The 15,787-nt window shown below is 52.3% G+C and overlaps 1 protein-coding gene across 3 annotated transcripts in view; it reads right to left on the bottom strand.

Annotated features, from left to right (window-relative positions):
• The window catches only part of ONECUT3 (one cut homeobox 3), a 39,453-nt gene that overhangs the window by 13,955 nt on the left and 9,711 nt on the right, over nt 1-15,787 (bottom strand). The window contains exon 2 of one of the 3 annotated variants that reach the window (XM_068920162.1): nt 5,387-5,539. The exons of the other annotated variants lie outside the window; for them this stretch is intronic. Within the exon in view, the coding sequence (XP_068776263.1) occupies nt 5,427-5,539 (113 nt within the window). The 3' untranslated portion in view covers nt 5,387-5,426. Of the gene's footprint in view, nt 1-5,386; nt 5,540-15,787 lie in introns of those variants that run through there. 3 annotated transcript variants of the gene reach the window in all.

Here is a 15,787-nt window from a genome sequence, read left to right as displayed (position 1 = left end):
TAACACAAATGTGCTTCTGTATGTGTGGAGCTGATCTCAAAAAGAAGTGAGGTTTGACAAGCTCAGCACGCCTCAGGACCCTCCAGCCACAGTATAGCCAGCACCTGCAGTACGTGAGCCCATGGGACACGGGGCAGCCCTAGGGTTGGAAGAAAAGCACTGAGGGCTGAAGGGATGCTCTGCTCCCATTGCAGAGCAAGGTCTGTGTCTGGCCTCTGCTGAGACCAGGGGCTCCCAGGCCCTACATGTGTCCTGTGCCGTGCTGCTTCGCCTCTGTGCTTCCCCTTTGGTTTCCCTGGGAGATGCCGGAGGATGATGCTGGGGAGAGCCCACAGTCATTGGTATGCAGCCAGTATGCCGCAGGGCAAGTCGCTTTCCCGAGCGCAGTAAATTAAATCTTCCTCTGAATGCTGCAAATTAGCAGATGAGATGAGACTAAGCGCTCGCGTGTGCATTGTTGGGTGCACTTCCCTTCCCTTGCAAGTGGCTTCAGTGATTTGTTCCAGTGACTGGCTCTGATTGACCTGTATGGAACTACAAGGCACCACTACCCATCTGCACCATCTGGCCCCAGCCCCGTTTGCCACCTTTCCAAAAGTGCAGTGGCTACCAAAGCAATGCAGGTTGGCAGGCAGAGAAGAGTTTGGAAGTGAAAGAGCAAGCCTCAGCCATCCGCTTGAATAATGCATGGCTGTCCGCTGCCAAGAGAGGCAGGGATAGGGTTTGGCTGGGTCTGGGGGAGGCTGGAGGAAACTAGTGGAACCACATTGCACTCAAACATGCAGCTCCATCGAGATCCAACCAAAAAAGAACAAAATGACGCCAGCCCTGCTGGGTTGCCTCACTCTGACTTTCTTGGACTTTTCAAGCTTTACATGTTTTTTAATGGTGTGATATTTTCAGTTTTTCCTGATGCTAAAGCAGGTGAGTTTGTCTGACCTCTGAGAGCAGGAGAAGGAACACAACAAACAGTGAAGCGTGCAGGTGTGCTTGGCACCATCTCTCCATGTTTGCCCTGTTTTTATAGTTGTTCTTTCTGGGTATCTGCTACCAGCACTGCCAGAGACAGTCCTGGGCTGAGCTGGCTGCATCTTCCGGACACAACAGGAAATGGTTTCAGTTGACCTGAAAATCTGTTTTTGCTAGTAAAGCACCTCCTTTGTGCAGAGGTTTGATTTTCACTCTGCTTTGTAGCACAGCCTGGAGACTCTTGTAAAGGGAGATCTGGTTCCCGTGCTCAGCTCTCCCCAGGACCAAGTATACTCAGCCCCCCTGCTCTGCCATCCCCCTACTCAGTGGCAAAATCGCCTGTCCTGTTTGTCCCCATTTCCTCCCTTCCCAGGCCTTTTGGACAGGGATCAGCTGCTGCCTCTGAACCAGGCACCCAGAGGGTGGATCTCAGTGGAGACCACTGCAGTCATGACTTCCTCAGTGCTCATGCTGTTAGCATGGCCTGGGACTGGACCAGCTGCCTGGTTTGAGGCAGGGTTGGGCACAGGTGCCCTGGGACTCCTCTGCCGGCTGAGCTCTTCTTACTTTTCTCCCTAGTCATTGCCACTTAGAGTGATGAGAGCAAATTAGTGCTAATGAAGTGCTGGAGTCAGGCAGTGCAGCAGGCTGTGGCCGGCGGCGCTGGGAGGGACCGCAGAGATACTCAGGGCAGGTGGTGGGGGAAGGTCATTGCCTTCCAGAAGCAAGGGAGGCCCCAGGGAAAGGCTATGGGGAAATGGCTGGAAACCCATGAACCCTTGACAAAGGTTTCCCTTGGAGATGGCGACACAGGTTTGCGCTCAGCTTCGGTGCATGCAAGCCCCAGTTGCAGAGTCCAGGAGGGGAAAGGGAGTTCAGCATTTGATTTTGCCTTTAGGCTATAATGTTAGGGAGAAGCAAGTAATGCTGGACAAGGAGGTTTCACCCTTGGAGTTTCTCCCCAGGAATTTGGGGCAAGTGACATCCTTTTACAGAGTGTTTCTCTTCCTCCCAAATGGCATTTTCGGTTCCTGCTGTGTCTCCTGGCTGGCGGGAGCCAAGGACCACCGGTGACAGCATGGGGAGGCAAGTCCGGACATCGGCAACCTGCTACTCTGTCCCCCATCCTCTCTGTGATCATGGGGTTTGAAGTGGGCATCAAAAATACCCTGTGCTGTGACACAAGCTTGGAAAGAAAGCTTGTGTCTCCATTGGGCTGTGGCCTTCTGCCCCTGCAGCCGAGTTTGTTCATGCTCAGCAAGGACGTCTCCTTGGGGCTGTTGGCAGCAGTTCAGCTGTGGGTCCTGCAGAGGATGGGCGGGGGGTGGGAACAAGCTGACTTCAGATAGTAAGTAAATGACAGTATCCTTGGCTAAAGCTGGACCCTCTTGCCCAGGGTCCCAGTATTAGGCTGCATCAAACAGAGGTGTTGGTCGGCTCCTCCTGTCCATCATGCCAGATCTGGGACGCATCCTACCTCCTCCTGCCCCGTGCTGGGCCATGAGCTATGCCAGGATGCAACTTCTCTTCCATCCACCAGATCCATCTGGATGACAGCAGTCTTGGCCCACCATTCAGGGGCTCCCGGCCTCTGTGATGGGGTAAGGGGTTGCCCAGACCCTGCACCACGGACCCCATGGGGAGGGCACAAGCCCTGGGCCCAGGCACTCCTGCGGTCTCTGCAGAGCAAGGGCTGTGGCAGCTGATACATGGGGCCGTGCTTGGGGCTGCACTGGAGAAGAGCCAGGGAAGTCTAGCCCAGCCAGGCTGCTTGTGCTTGCTCTGTGCCGTGCAGAGAAGGAACAGCAAGGATCTCCCATTGGCATCAACTGGGGCTACTGCTAAGTGATTATCAACACCCTTGTTCCCATCATCAGTACATTCCCATCAGGCTCCTCCTGCCAAACTCCCGCTGGCTTCAGTGGCTCCAAGATCTGGCTCTTAAGAGTGGGAACAATAAACACATTCAGGAATCAATGAAGCATATTTCATCAAAGTGCACGTTCCTCCTGAGCTGCTCTCGGTAGAGAGCAGGCATCCAAAGAGGGCCCAGAGCAGTTATCAGCCAAGGAACATTTGCTTGAGAAGAGAGAGGAGAAAAATAGTGGGAAAAAAAGAGATGGCTTTCTGTGTTTCCTGATTAGATCTGGTCTCAGGTGGATTTATCGGGTGTAAGATGGGAAGCTCCCTTAGGGTTTGGCTGAGTCAATTCTCAAATGGCTGCTGGCTTTCTTGCACTGCAGTGCTGTAAAAAAAAATAGGAAAATCTGTAATCCGCTTGACTTGGGCATTTAAGTGGCTTTGCTTTGCCAGGGTTCGTGGCCCTCAGAAACCAGATATGAGGTTCCAATCGCAGTGCAGCCGTGGCTCCTGCGGGCAAGCAAAGATGGTGTGTGAAGCACTGGCTGTGTGTGTGTGGTACCTCAGCATCACACGACAGATATTGGCTGCTATTACTGCTCTCGGGTTATCCCTTAGCATTGCATGAGGGAGGTCTCAGATCCAAGCGCTTCTCTTGATCCTCCCAGTGCTCAGCAGGATCAGAATCAGGCCAGATCCCATCTTACCACGGCGATACGGTCCCTGCTGAGCATCTCCTGCAGGTCAGCCCTGCTCTGAAAAGGAAGTGTCCGGCCCCCAGCTCTCCAAACGGGATTTCGAGCCCGCTACGAGACCTCGAAGGCTGGGGCAGCCTGGCTCTGAGCATAATGAAATTCCACTTGGTTATTTATACCTGACAAAAGGCTGGTCATGTTGTGCAGCAGCTGCCAGCACAGTGGAACGCACCCAAGTGGGTCACTGCAAGGTAATGCACTGAGGAGGCTTCCTTCAGTGCTGACAGCAGGATCCGGCCGCCCCTTCAGCAGCTGGGGTGTTGGGAGAGGAGCAGGGGCAGCTGGACAGCCCGTGGGTGGGAGGCGAGAGCCGCAGCAGAGCTGAGCGTTGTGTGCCGCCGGGGCCAGGTGTGCGCGTCTCCACAGCAGGGAAACAGGGGACAGGCCGGCGCCTCATGCCTGAAGGCAGGGCTGCGCCGATGGGCTGCATTTCAGACAAAGCCGGGCGCGCTCCGCCTGTCGGCCGGTGCCGCAGCAGGGCTGAGGGCCCTCTCACCACGGAGCATGTGTGCCTGCCCCTGGGGTGGCACGCGAGGGTGGCGGGGTCTGGGACGCCATGGCTCGGGGGCCTTAACTGCACGGCTGGCCTGTGGCGGCCATTTCCCCGGGAAGGCCTGGTGGTGCCCCCTCCCCAACGCCTGGCAGCCATCTTGGCAGAATGGTTCCGTCCGCGTGCCCACCCCCGGTCGGCGGGGAATGGATTGTTCCGCTCCCCCCCCCGCAGGAGACAGGATGGGCCGTCCCTCGCCCCGCTGGCGCCCCCCCGCGGACGGAGGGGAGTATTCCTGGAGGCCCCCCCCCCCCCCCCGCGGCCCGAGCTACAGTGGGACAGTCCGGGCGCCCAGCCCTGCCCCTCGCCCCGCAGGCACCTCCCCGCGGCGGAGAGGGGTGAGGCGCGTCCGGGGCCGCCCCTGCAGAGGCGGTGGGTGGCCCCAGCTGTGCCCCTGCCAGCTGCGAGGAATGGCACATTCCAGCGCCTCCCTCTAGCCAAAGGAGGAATGGAACATTTCAGCTCGGACCCCCCCACACACACTTAGAGCGATGGAACATTCCACCTGCCCCCCCACACAAGGCGATGGCTGGGCGAGTCCACCTGCTTCCCTGAGGGGGGGGAAGTCTTCGCACACCTCCGGGAGCCAGGAGAATGGGACTTGTGGGGGCTAGGGTCACGCTGATGGCTGCCCTGTGGCTGCCCCGCACAGTGCCCCACAGCTGCCCCACATACTGTCACCTCACCTCATGCCACCCCACACGCATCGCCTTCCATGGCTGGCCCACACACCATCACCTCTCCTCACACGGTCCCGTTGCCACCCCACACGCCATGGCCTCCTCACTGGACCGTGGTGGCCACGACGGGTCCCCGCAGCGCTGCCCCCTGCCCCCGGGTGCGCCACCCTACAGGGGGATGGGGGGACCTGCCAGCCCCGGGCAGCCAAGGGAATGGCCCCACAGACCCACCGGCGGCCGGATCCCCGAAGAAACATCCTGTGCCAAACCCCCGCCCCGGGAAAGCAAAGCCCTGCCAGGGTTTGCCCCGAGGGACGCCTCGGGGCTGCCAACCCTGCTCCCCGTGCACGTATACGCGGGGTGCGAAATAATCACTCGTAATTAAACGAACAGCATGAAAAATTAATGGGCCGCTGCGCTGTGGGCGGCCAGCAGAGCCCACGGGGGCCTCCTGGATCCAGGCGGCGCCGGGGGACGGGGAGCCGGCAGCCGCAGTACCAACCGCCACGGGCTGAGCGAGCGAGGGCCTGCGGGGGCCGGCCGTCCTCGGCCAGGGGATCGTTCTCAAGTCCCGATTTTGCCTCGCGTGTTTTGGGGCCACCTCCGTTAATGTCACAGCTGGGGTGGGAGAGAAGGGAACAGCTCGGTGTCGCGCCGGGCCGAGTCCTCGGCCGGTGCTGACGAACACATCTCTGCCTCCAGTTTGGAAAATATGCGCGTTTCACCTGAAAAACGAAGAGATGCTCAGAGGGCAGGACAAGTTTGCCGTGAGCCGCTGCAGGTGAGACAAGCTCTAAGCTAGTGACTCTTAATACACCGCTTTGACGTTATTAGTTCAGCTCCCAAGATATTTCACGGAGTAATTGCACTGATCTGCGAGGGATTACACGGTGCTGGTGCTATAATGGATGATGTTTTAATTTGAGCGGAGCACCTCCAAGGAGAAGTGGAGGCAGACACACACACACACTTTGCAGGGAACGAGACCCCCCCCCACACACACACACCTAACCTAGAAAAAAAATCCATCCTCTGAATAACAGCCTTCATCTGAATGTGTTGTAAGTTAAACCTAAAAAGTGAAAGCTGGGTCTTTTTTTCAAGTCAGTGACAAGTACGCCTCGACTGAAATGGAGCAATATTTTACTCGGGATGGTCTTGTGCCGATTCAGCGTGCACAGTCGCTTCACTATCCCTTTCAAGTTAACACCAGCTTTAGCCCTGACTTAGCGAGAGCAGAGTTTCACCACTGACTTTGGTGGAAGCAGAGTTAGCCCAGCCCTGGCTGGGTCTGCAATCCTGCCAGGAGCTCCCCATGTTGGAAGCGGTTTTGCGGTCCCCACTGGCGTGGGAGGAAGGGGCTGTCTGACCACACAGAGCAGCGCTTGGAGACTTTCAGGTGAGAAGCAAAGACAAATCTCGTTCCTGCTTTTTGAATGAGCTTCAAGCAATTACCCAGCTTGGAGTTCAGCCATGAAATGCCTGTTGTCACCTTTGCTCCTGTCATGGGCTCTCTGGGCTGGACTGGAGCCTCCAGCTACAAAAGCAATCACAATTAGCTGTGGTTCAGCATCGACCTGTGGTCACAAACCAGCCGGTCTTGGTTAGCGTTTCAGAGGGCAGATCCTTCTCCCTGCCTCGTGCAAATGGGACCCGCTGTCCTGCCAGGCGGTGGTGTGCCAACGGGAGCCTGGCCAGTCTGCGGTCCTGGAGTCCCATGCGCTTGCAGGCAGTTCGAGAGGGGCCCTTCACATGATGGGGCTACATGGAGACTGCCAAAAAGTGCATCTCCAGCCATGGCGGGGAGCAACCAGCCAGAACAGAGCCCAGTATCACACTTCTCCATCCAAACTGCCCTCTGTTCCCACATAGGTTTTTGCTTTCTGCCCTTTTCAAACTCAGTCGCAAAGGGACAAAAATGTCCTGAGGAAAAGGTCTTTTGCTCTCTTAAATGCCTTAAAAAAAAAAAAAAACAGGATCCCAAAAATCAGAAGTACTTGAGGAGGAAGGGAGATGGTTTCATGAGGAGGTGACTGTAACTGTTCCCATTGCCCCCAGGAGATTCAGCAGAGCTTGTCTACAGTGGTGCCTCCTTCCAACTTCCTTTGCCTTCCCTAGGTCCGGGCCAGTCTTTCCTGCCCCGCCAAGATGTTTGTCCTGGGCGTTTATCACAACCACAGCCTGCAACCCAGATTGCCTATGAACACGACCTTGGACTCCTCCCATCCTAACGCAACGCCCTGGGCCCCTCACAGTGTCCAAGGTCCCCAATCTGGAGATGTCCTCCCAGACGGAGACCAGTGCAACATCCCTGTGCGGGCCTGGGGTTGGCCATGAATGCAGCCTTTGCACCGAGGAGGGCAACGCAGGGGGCTCATGCAACCAGTTCCCACGTCTCTTTACTGGGCATGGGGAACTTTGTTTGGGAAAACCTTTGTAAATGGCTGTATCTTGCTCAGTAAGAGCACGGCAGTCTGGGAGAGTTGCGCATTCGACTCAGCATCATGACTTGGTGCTGCATGTGCAGGTGGTGGCCTAGAGCAACCGCTGCGATTTGCTCCCCGTGACGGGAGCGGCCACAGCCAGGAGCGCTTTCTCTACCGCGCTCTTGCCTGCTCGGTACCTCCGCTCCCATTTCCTGCTCGCCTCCATGTTCCCAGCCGCTCCCTCGCCCGTGGACGTGTCTTTGCACCTGCCCGCGCTTGCATCTGGACGCAAACGCGGTGCCGAAAGAAAACTTCCAACCCGATGTTACCTTTAAAAATGACCCCCATGCAGAGCTGTTGCTTCTGGTAAAGAAGCAATTAATCATGGGAAGTATGTGATAGATTTGTAATCAGATCTCTGCCCGGCCCCCTCTCCCACAGCCTGCATTTCGCAGGCCTGGATATTTTTCCTGCCCCCTCCCCTCCCCGGCTTCGTGCCGCGTGTGCTGGGGAGGGCTCGATGGGGGCAGGGAAGAGCTGGTGCAGACCATTGATTCTGCCCTGTCGATTTTATTGAAACTCCCACGAGTAGCTTTAACTACGTGTTGGATATTGCTGGCACATCAGTTTGATCGCTACGTGACTGGCTGGGTGTAAGATTTGTGAAGAGGGAGGCAAAGGCAAGGGGCTTCTGGAAGTGGGAATTTCTCTTTGGACAGGCTTGTATGTGCCTGGGAGCTGGGGTCGAGGTGGGAGCACAGGAGAGACTGATGTTATTGCCTGTGTATTCCCATCGGATTGGGATTATTCCCTCGGTCAGAGCTCTACTGTCCCCGTTCCTCCCCCTCCCCAAAGCTGGGGGTGAATAACATAAACTCATGGCTCGGTGCATGTAGCTGAGCAATTTTTTTGGTCAGATGAAATTATTTCCATGGCCAAATTTAGTTTTTTTCTGGAAAAAAATTATCTTTTGAGCAAAATATTCCATGAAAGAAAGCAAAATAGAAATAGAAATAGAAATAGAAATAGAAATAGAAATAGAAATAGAAATAGAAATAGAAATAGAAATAGAAATAAGAAAAAGCAAAGCAAAGGAAGAAAAGAAAAGAAAAGCAAAGAGAGAAAAGAAAAGAAAAACAAGAAAAAGAAAAAGAAAAAGAAAAAGAAAAAGAAAAAGAAAAAGAAAAAGAAAAAGAAAAAGAAAAAGAAGAAAAAGAAAGAAAAAGGAAAAAAGGGAAAAAAGGAGAAAAGGAAAAAATGAAAAGGAAAAGAAAAAAAGACAAGCAAAGTGAAGAAAAGAGAAGAGAAAAAAAATCACCCGGATATGTATTGCAGCTGTATCAAAGCCTCAGCTGAAAGCAGCCAACAAGCACTTTCTCTTTGCTTTCACTGTTTGTATATCACCCTCTTCCTTCATGTCCCTTTTCTCCCATTTTTATAGAAAAAATAAAATAAAGGGTAACATTTCTCTGAAGAAACTGAGTGACCATTTTATTCTTTTTGGGTACCTGAGATACCAGCCTGCGAAGCTGTGGACCCAAACCCTGACTCCCAGCACTTCCCACCAGCCAGCTCCCAGCACTGCCAGTTGATGTCTCTCATTTGAGATATAAAGCAATCTATTGCTTGATTTTGGCATGTAAGAAGCAAAAGCATAAAGGTAAGAGTAGCCAGCTGGAATTAAAATGCCATCAAAGAGAGTGTATAAAACCTATATAAAATGTTATTAGAAAAATCCTTGAACAGGAGAGCGAGGGGGAAATCTGCAGCCCCAGATTTAGAAAATGTTCCTCCAGAGATCCCTTTTCCAGGAGATATGACAGTGCTTATAATGCAAAACACATGATTGAAGATCTCAGCTCTGCCTATATTGATTAAGCAGCATCTTCTAGTGTGAAAAACAGGGCTGATATTCCTCCTTCCTGCAACCTCAGGACTGCAGCTGCTGGCAGAGCCAGGGCCGGCGTTGGCTGGGGTATTGCGCTCTGCCCTGCCCTGGCTTGCAAACAGGGGAGGCTTTTCCTCTTATCCCACCCCTCTCCTTAGAGAATTAGCTATTATTTTTTTAAGACCATCAACTACATCCTGAGGAACAAAATGCCACGATGCTGGAAATGGCTCAGCTAAGCCAGCTCAGGTCTTAACTGCGTGGATGAAACATCCTCTTTAAAAATCTCCCTTCATCTCTGAACAACCTGCAGTACGGACACGAACATACTAACAGTCGTCCTGTCGTGTGAGTTGATCCACCAGCTACACACACACACACACACACACCCACACACACACACCCACACACACACACACGCACACATAACCACACATGCACAACAAGGCTGATGGACAGCCCTGTATGTGGAAATACAGCCCTCATCCTTCCAAGTCAAACACATGCAGATTAACACCCTGAGAATGACCCATCTCCCGTTTGGTGACGGCTCCAAAAATAGAAGCAAATAATCTTTTTTTTTTTCTTAAATGTATTCACGCCAGCTGAATTGCTGGGAATAATCAGGTTTGGGTGGAAAAGGTTGTTTCAGCTTTGCAGAGATGTTTTCAAATTTTTGGTAAAAGAAAGCAGCTTGGAAATCAACCTTGTTTCAAATAAAAGCACTGATTTGGGTGACTTTTTTCAATTTCTTTTTTTTCCTGGTTAGGTGCAAAGAGCACAAATTTGCAATTTTTTTGCCTGGCTAAATCAGCATTTTTTGCCCAATTTTTGAGCCAGCCACAATTCTGGCCAGCTCTAATGCCGATGCACACAAAACCAATAAGTATCTAAACACAAATGCATGCCAGAAAATGAACAAAATGCCCTAAATCAAGCTGAAAACCCCTGAACCAGAGAATCCAGTTAGTGGGCAGAGGCATGTCCTTTCCCATTTTGCTGCTGGGCATGGGAGAGACGACAGAGCTGAGATCCCCATCCACGACTGGAATGTGAGGATGGATCTGCTCTAGCATGGGAAGTGGTTTGGATCACATAGGTGCAGGTGGGAGGGTGACAGGTAAAAATGGGAGCAAATCCACAAACCAAATCCTTTCTGGTTTCGACCTTACACAGATCAGATCTCCACCAGCACCTGTTTCTGGATGCCGTTGTGCATCACTCCCGGTGTTTGTATGCTTGTGTGCATGCAGGTGTGCATGTGGCTTATGGGGAAGTATGGTATGAGACCGTAAAGGATTTCTCCCTAGAATATTAAGGTTTGACAACCATTCTCTCTAGGTTTGGAAAGACAAATTTCCCTGGATTTCCAGTAAGATTGTAGAGCTGATGCATTTATCTTTGTGTCAGGATAATGCAGGTGTTTGGAGCAAAAACCAAGCTGAAATCAATGGAGTCACAGGGGTTTCACTAAGGGCAGAGCTGGAGTCTTGGGACCGCGTGAGACCTCGGTGAAACCTTCCACATTATAAATGTTGTCAAAAGCCTGAAGTTTGACCCCAAAAAGGAATGAAAGTTTCTCTGAAGGGGATCGATCCACAGATCTATGTCAGGGGCCTATTATTAAAGTGTTGAAGTCCCCCTTTTTTGCAGAAGAGTGAGAAGAAACGCAAAAAAATGCCAACCATCCCACTGTTCCTTTACCTTTTCATCCCTTTGCAATTTGGGAGATGACTAGGGAAGGGATCGCTCCATCCCAGAGGGACTTCGGAAGCACAAACTGCTGCAGCATCAATCCCATCGCTTTGTCAAGTGACACATTGGAGCCAAACTGGGACAGACTCTTCCCTTGGTCCTTGAGGACTGTGATTTATCTACAGGGACCCTGGGCCCACGGCAGACATGGGACCCTCCAAAGAGGGCAAGAAATAAGGATTACAGCCAGAACTATGGACAAATTGCAAGTGCCACGTGTGTGGAAAGGACGCTTGCGCTCGGGCGCTGGGGTAATTGCAACTCTCTTCTGGGCTCCCCGGCCCTGTGACAGACAAGCGAATGCCGTTGTCTCCGATGCTCTTTAAGGCTCTGTAATCGGAGCAGCCTTTGCTGGCTGTAGAGACAGACACGTTGATATCTCTGTCAGCCCCTGATACCATCACCCGTCAGCAGCTCCGAATACATTTGCAATTTTATCCCTAATGGAGAGAGTTTGCTCATTACCTGCTCTTTATCGGCCAAGGGTAGCGTGACTTCCCACAAAGGGGCATCATTCTTTGGAGCTAATCTTGCAGCTTAAAGATTTGGCCTTTTACAAAGCGTCACGGGGTTCATTGGCTTTAATAACCCAGCACAGGTTTCTCGATATACTCTGTAAGCACTTTCATTCCCACTTTACACGTGGGGAAACTGAGGCACAGAGTGAGATGAGAAGGACTTGTGGAAGGTCATCCTGGCAATCTATGGCAAAATCAAAACTTCTGTCCCTGCAGCCCTGTCCTGGCACTTTGTGTGCGGTCAGGAGTGGGGAGGAAAGATGAGGCTGGGCAGAGATTTATCTTTTTTTAAATATTGTATAAGATTCATTCTCTTGCTGCAGTCACTGCTGAGGGGCTGAGCAGCCCCAAACCATCATCTCCTGGAAGAGCGAGAACTGGGGGCCGGGGGCAGGGGGAGGTGTAAATGACCCTACGCACTTCTTGCTGCAGTGTTCCTCTCACCAAGGAATGCCCGGAAAACCCTCATGGGGAGAGGAAAGCAAAACCCTGCTGCCACCAAGAGAGGCATCCAGGGAGGGGAGAAAGAAGAATTTCTCTGTGGGAAGTAGCTCCTGGTGCGGGTTAACTTCTTCAGAGGAATCCAGCAGGGAGATGGAGCTGCCCTGCGTCTGACCCGGCTCCTGATTCATTTGTAAATGGCACCCAACCCTTGCACACAAGCTGGATCCGCTTTGGGAAATTTCCCAGTGGCCAGGATGCCACGCAGGGCGGCAGCCGGCCTCACCACAGCTCTCCGCTTTGCAGCTGCCCGAGCCTCCTCCCTGCTGCGTGCCAAACCTGGCCGGAGCTCCCCACTGCTGTTGGCAGGCGAGCATCTCACAGGCAACACTGTGCATGGTCCTTGGGGTGACCGCTGCCTTCTCCATCCCTTAAAGACAGCTTTGGTGCAAGGTATTGCCCCCTTGGGTGTCTCTGCTGCTTTGCGTTCCCCCTTCCCCGCCCCGAGCTCAGAGCTTGTCCGTGGTAGACAGCTAAAACTGATGCATCAGCGCCCAGGCAGCGCTATGCGGACCTCTACTGAAAACCAAGTCCCACAAGCACATCAGTGCCATCGGGAGGGAGGAAGACAAGCCTGTGTGCCCCAAATATTTGGGGCTCCCTGGATAAATGCCAACATCAGACCACAATCCTCCTCCTACCTGGAGAGCAGACAAACAGCACCTTTTTTTTTCAGGCCCTGCTCTTCTTGCTCCCTTCTTTTGCCTCGACTTAAGCTCAGCTGTGTTTGGAGCAACAGCTGCAATGAAGGAGGTGGGGTGGGGTGTGAACCCTGGCTGTGCCATAAGCAACAGAGCAGGCTGCAATTTGCTTTTGCCTCCGTTTTGTCACGATGTTGGTCAAGCTTTTCCTTGCCATGCTGCAAATGAGGAAACAGCGGCTAGTCCTGGCAAACCTTCTTTAACAACCAGCTCCTGCTTTTCCCTCCTGGCTGCTGGCAGGTTCCTGCATAGGGATTTTCTGGCTCTTGATTTTTCAGGGCCCCCAGCCTGCCAAGGCAGCACTTGGCACGGGAAGGAGCTGACAAGCTTAATTGGATCCTGAAAGGGAACTAGAGCACTCAGAGCTGGTGATTCCTATATATGTGTGTTTGCCTTGGGTTTGTGAACAGAAAAGCGGAAGTAGCAATCACAGAAATACAGGATATGGCCGGGATGGTGGGTCGAGATCTGCTGATGGGGGTATTGCACCAGCAGCATGTGAAGTGTCCTCCCCGAAGTAGGGAGGCACTGGTGACATCCCTGATTCCCAGGGATAGAGGCTAGTTAGCAATTGCCCCCCTGCCCCAAACTCAAAATGTCACAACACAATGTCCTCCGATATTCGGAGATGATACTGGGGGGAAGTAGGCCACTGTTTTGTTGGTGAGACAAAGTCCTGCTGTGCAGAGCTTTTAGGCTAAACCCCAGGAAAAACGAGGTGAAGGAAAAGGCGATGGCTGATCCCTAAGTGATGGGGCAAAAGTTGGTACTCACAGCAGGGGGGGCCTGGGGACAAAGCAGCTCTGCTCAGCCCCAGCTGTGTCAGCCCATGGCCTTGTTCAAGTTTAACCCTTTGGGGCTGACCCAGGTGGTGGGCAGCTGCACATGCTCCTGCTGTGCAGCACCTCTGTCCTTACTTCAGCCGCTCAACCAGCCTGAAGCAAAGCACTGCCTTCTCCATGCCTTAATTTCACTGTCTCTGAAATAGGGTCTTGGTAATACTGTTTCCCCACTACTGGAAAAGGCTTTGAGATTTGTACAATTCACAAATGCTCTTTTCAGTCATCTAGCCCTGAGCTCACTGCCTAGCTCCAAGCCTAGACCTCTATACACTGTTCATCAATGCACTATACTACGGCCCCCTTCAAGTGTATGCTCAGGTCTTACACCATATAGTGTGTTTGGGAAAGGGCAATATGATGCCATGCATCTGACTTGCTCCACATCTTTGCAGCTAGCAATTGCATTGTATCCCTTTACATAATTTCCAGACTGCCTTGAGCTGCAGAAGCTGCCAGTACTTAAGAGAGCAACAGTGTATATCCCTAACTGAATATATATGTTAAGACATAGAGAGTAACGTCATTCTTGAAATCCTATTTCTGTGTGAATGTCTCTTGCTCTTAATACTAGTTCTTTGTTTTAGTGGGAGCCCCATCTTTTTAAAACGTTCTGTCCCCATCTCTAAACATAAGAGAATCTGCATTGCCTTTTGACTTTGCTATTTTTTAACAACCCCAAATGTTTTAAGATCTGTCATCCATTTTGTCTGTCAGTCCCCACCTTGGTTTAAATCTTGCTGGAGATGATCTATATTATTTGAGGTATTAATGAGATTTTGAATTTCCGTTTAATCAGCAAATCTTGCCACTCAATTGCCACAGTCCTGCGCGGAGCCATTAATAAACTCACTCGCAGGCGGTGGCTGCTGAAACATGCTCCCAGCATGCTGCTGTCCTGCATCTGGCTGCCCCGTTATATTTGTGCATCACTTACACCCTTCACCCATTTGCCAGTCGTGTTCCGCTATCGTTGGCCCCAGATCAAGGGCTGAGGCCTAGCTAAAAGCGTTACCAATGATGGCCTCAAGATAGCTCAAGGATTGCCTGTTGGATTAATCCTGCTTGCAGAAAAATGCTGAGCCCCTGAGACACAGAGGCTGTTAGCATCCCACTGGACCAAGAAATCAATGCTTCTGGCGCAACGCCTTCCCCACAAACCCCATTCAGCTCCCACGCACAAGCCAAGTGGGTCCAACCTAGGATTACTTCTGGCTGCGGACAGACCAGCTGGATGGTCCAACCTCCCCCTTTTGGAGGCTGATGCCAACCCCTCTCTGCTGCCTTTCAATGCTGTGCCGGGTATAAGGCAACAGCCAAAGGCAGGTCCCAGATTGATCTAAAGTGCAGGGGTGTCCTCACTTTGACGCTGAGGCCAAGGGCTGGTACCTTGGTGTATTGTTATTGTGGCACCTCAGCTCTTAAAAAGGAGCTGGGGGCAGAGCTGTGTGTGTGCATGGATCTGAGGGTGGATAGACGGATCAAAGCTTTCTAATGCCTTCTTCGGTGATCTGGGGTGCAAGGCTCCTGGGCATGTGCCTGAGCCTTTCAAAAAAGCCTCAGGGATTTAGACAGCAAGGCAGAAAATTCTTCCCCCTAATCTAAAATATTTGATGTAGGCGCTAAAGCTGGTAGATAGTCAGGGAGACAGCAATTTCTGTCCGTGGGAAATCCAGGCCATTTGAAAGCAAAGGTATCCCTAACTGCACCTCCAAAAGCCTTGGAGCCTGGGGGGCAGTAGGTTGTTCCTCTGAATCTCCTGGGATGTGGAAAATCCCAGCCTTTCTGATTCAAGGCCTGGTGGTATTTTTCAAATCTTTGTTGATTTTTTTGTTCATTTTGCAAATTGGCCACTGCCGTTCTGTCGCGAGCCTTGCTGATGCTGTGCAAAGGCTCTGCGGACATTTGGTTTACAACTGGCGTCACTCTCTATTTCCTGGTTTCCCGTCCCCATTGCCTGCCCCGCGTCCAGCCGCCAGCAGGCCCTTATCGCCTCTGTACTGCTCTGCTCCCCCGGCTCATCCACCACCCCGTCACAGTGGCTTTGCAGCACCCCTCGCCTCTGCGCCAAGCAGCATGAACACCCACCACAGCACTTGTGCACTCCTCCGCTCTTGCCAAGGGGAGATGCGTGTGCAAGAGAGGTTTCTGTATTGGATTTTCAGTTAATATGTACACACATGTTGCTGCATGGTTGTTGGCAGAGGTGCGGTAGTGCGAGGAGGGGAAGGAGCAGGTTGCGATGTTCCCAGTTCAGGAAAGGGGGAATCTGGGCCCTGCCTCTGTTCTTCCCCTGTCTTCAGCCAACCCTACGCTTCCTCCTTGTTGTTCACCAAGTGGTTAGA

This window comes from Struthio camelus, chromosome 26 (genome assembly GCF_040807025.1).
Source record: "Struthio camelus isolate bStrCam1 chromosome 26, bStrCam1.hap1, whole genome shotgun sequence".
Lineage (NCBI taxonomy): Eukaryota > Metazoa > Chordata > Aves > Struthioniformes > Struthionidae > Struthio > Struthio camelus.
The sequence above is the reverse complement of the archived record's forward strand: the minus strand, read 5'-3'. Positions and strand labels throughout refer to the sequence as shown.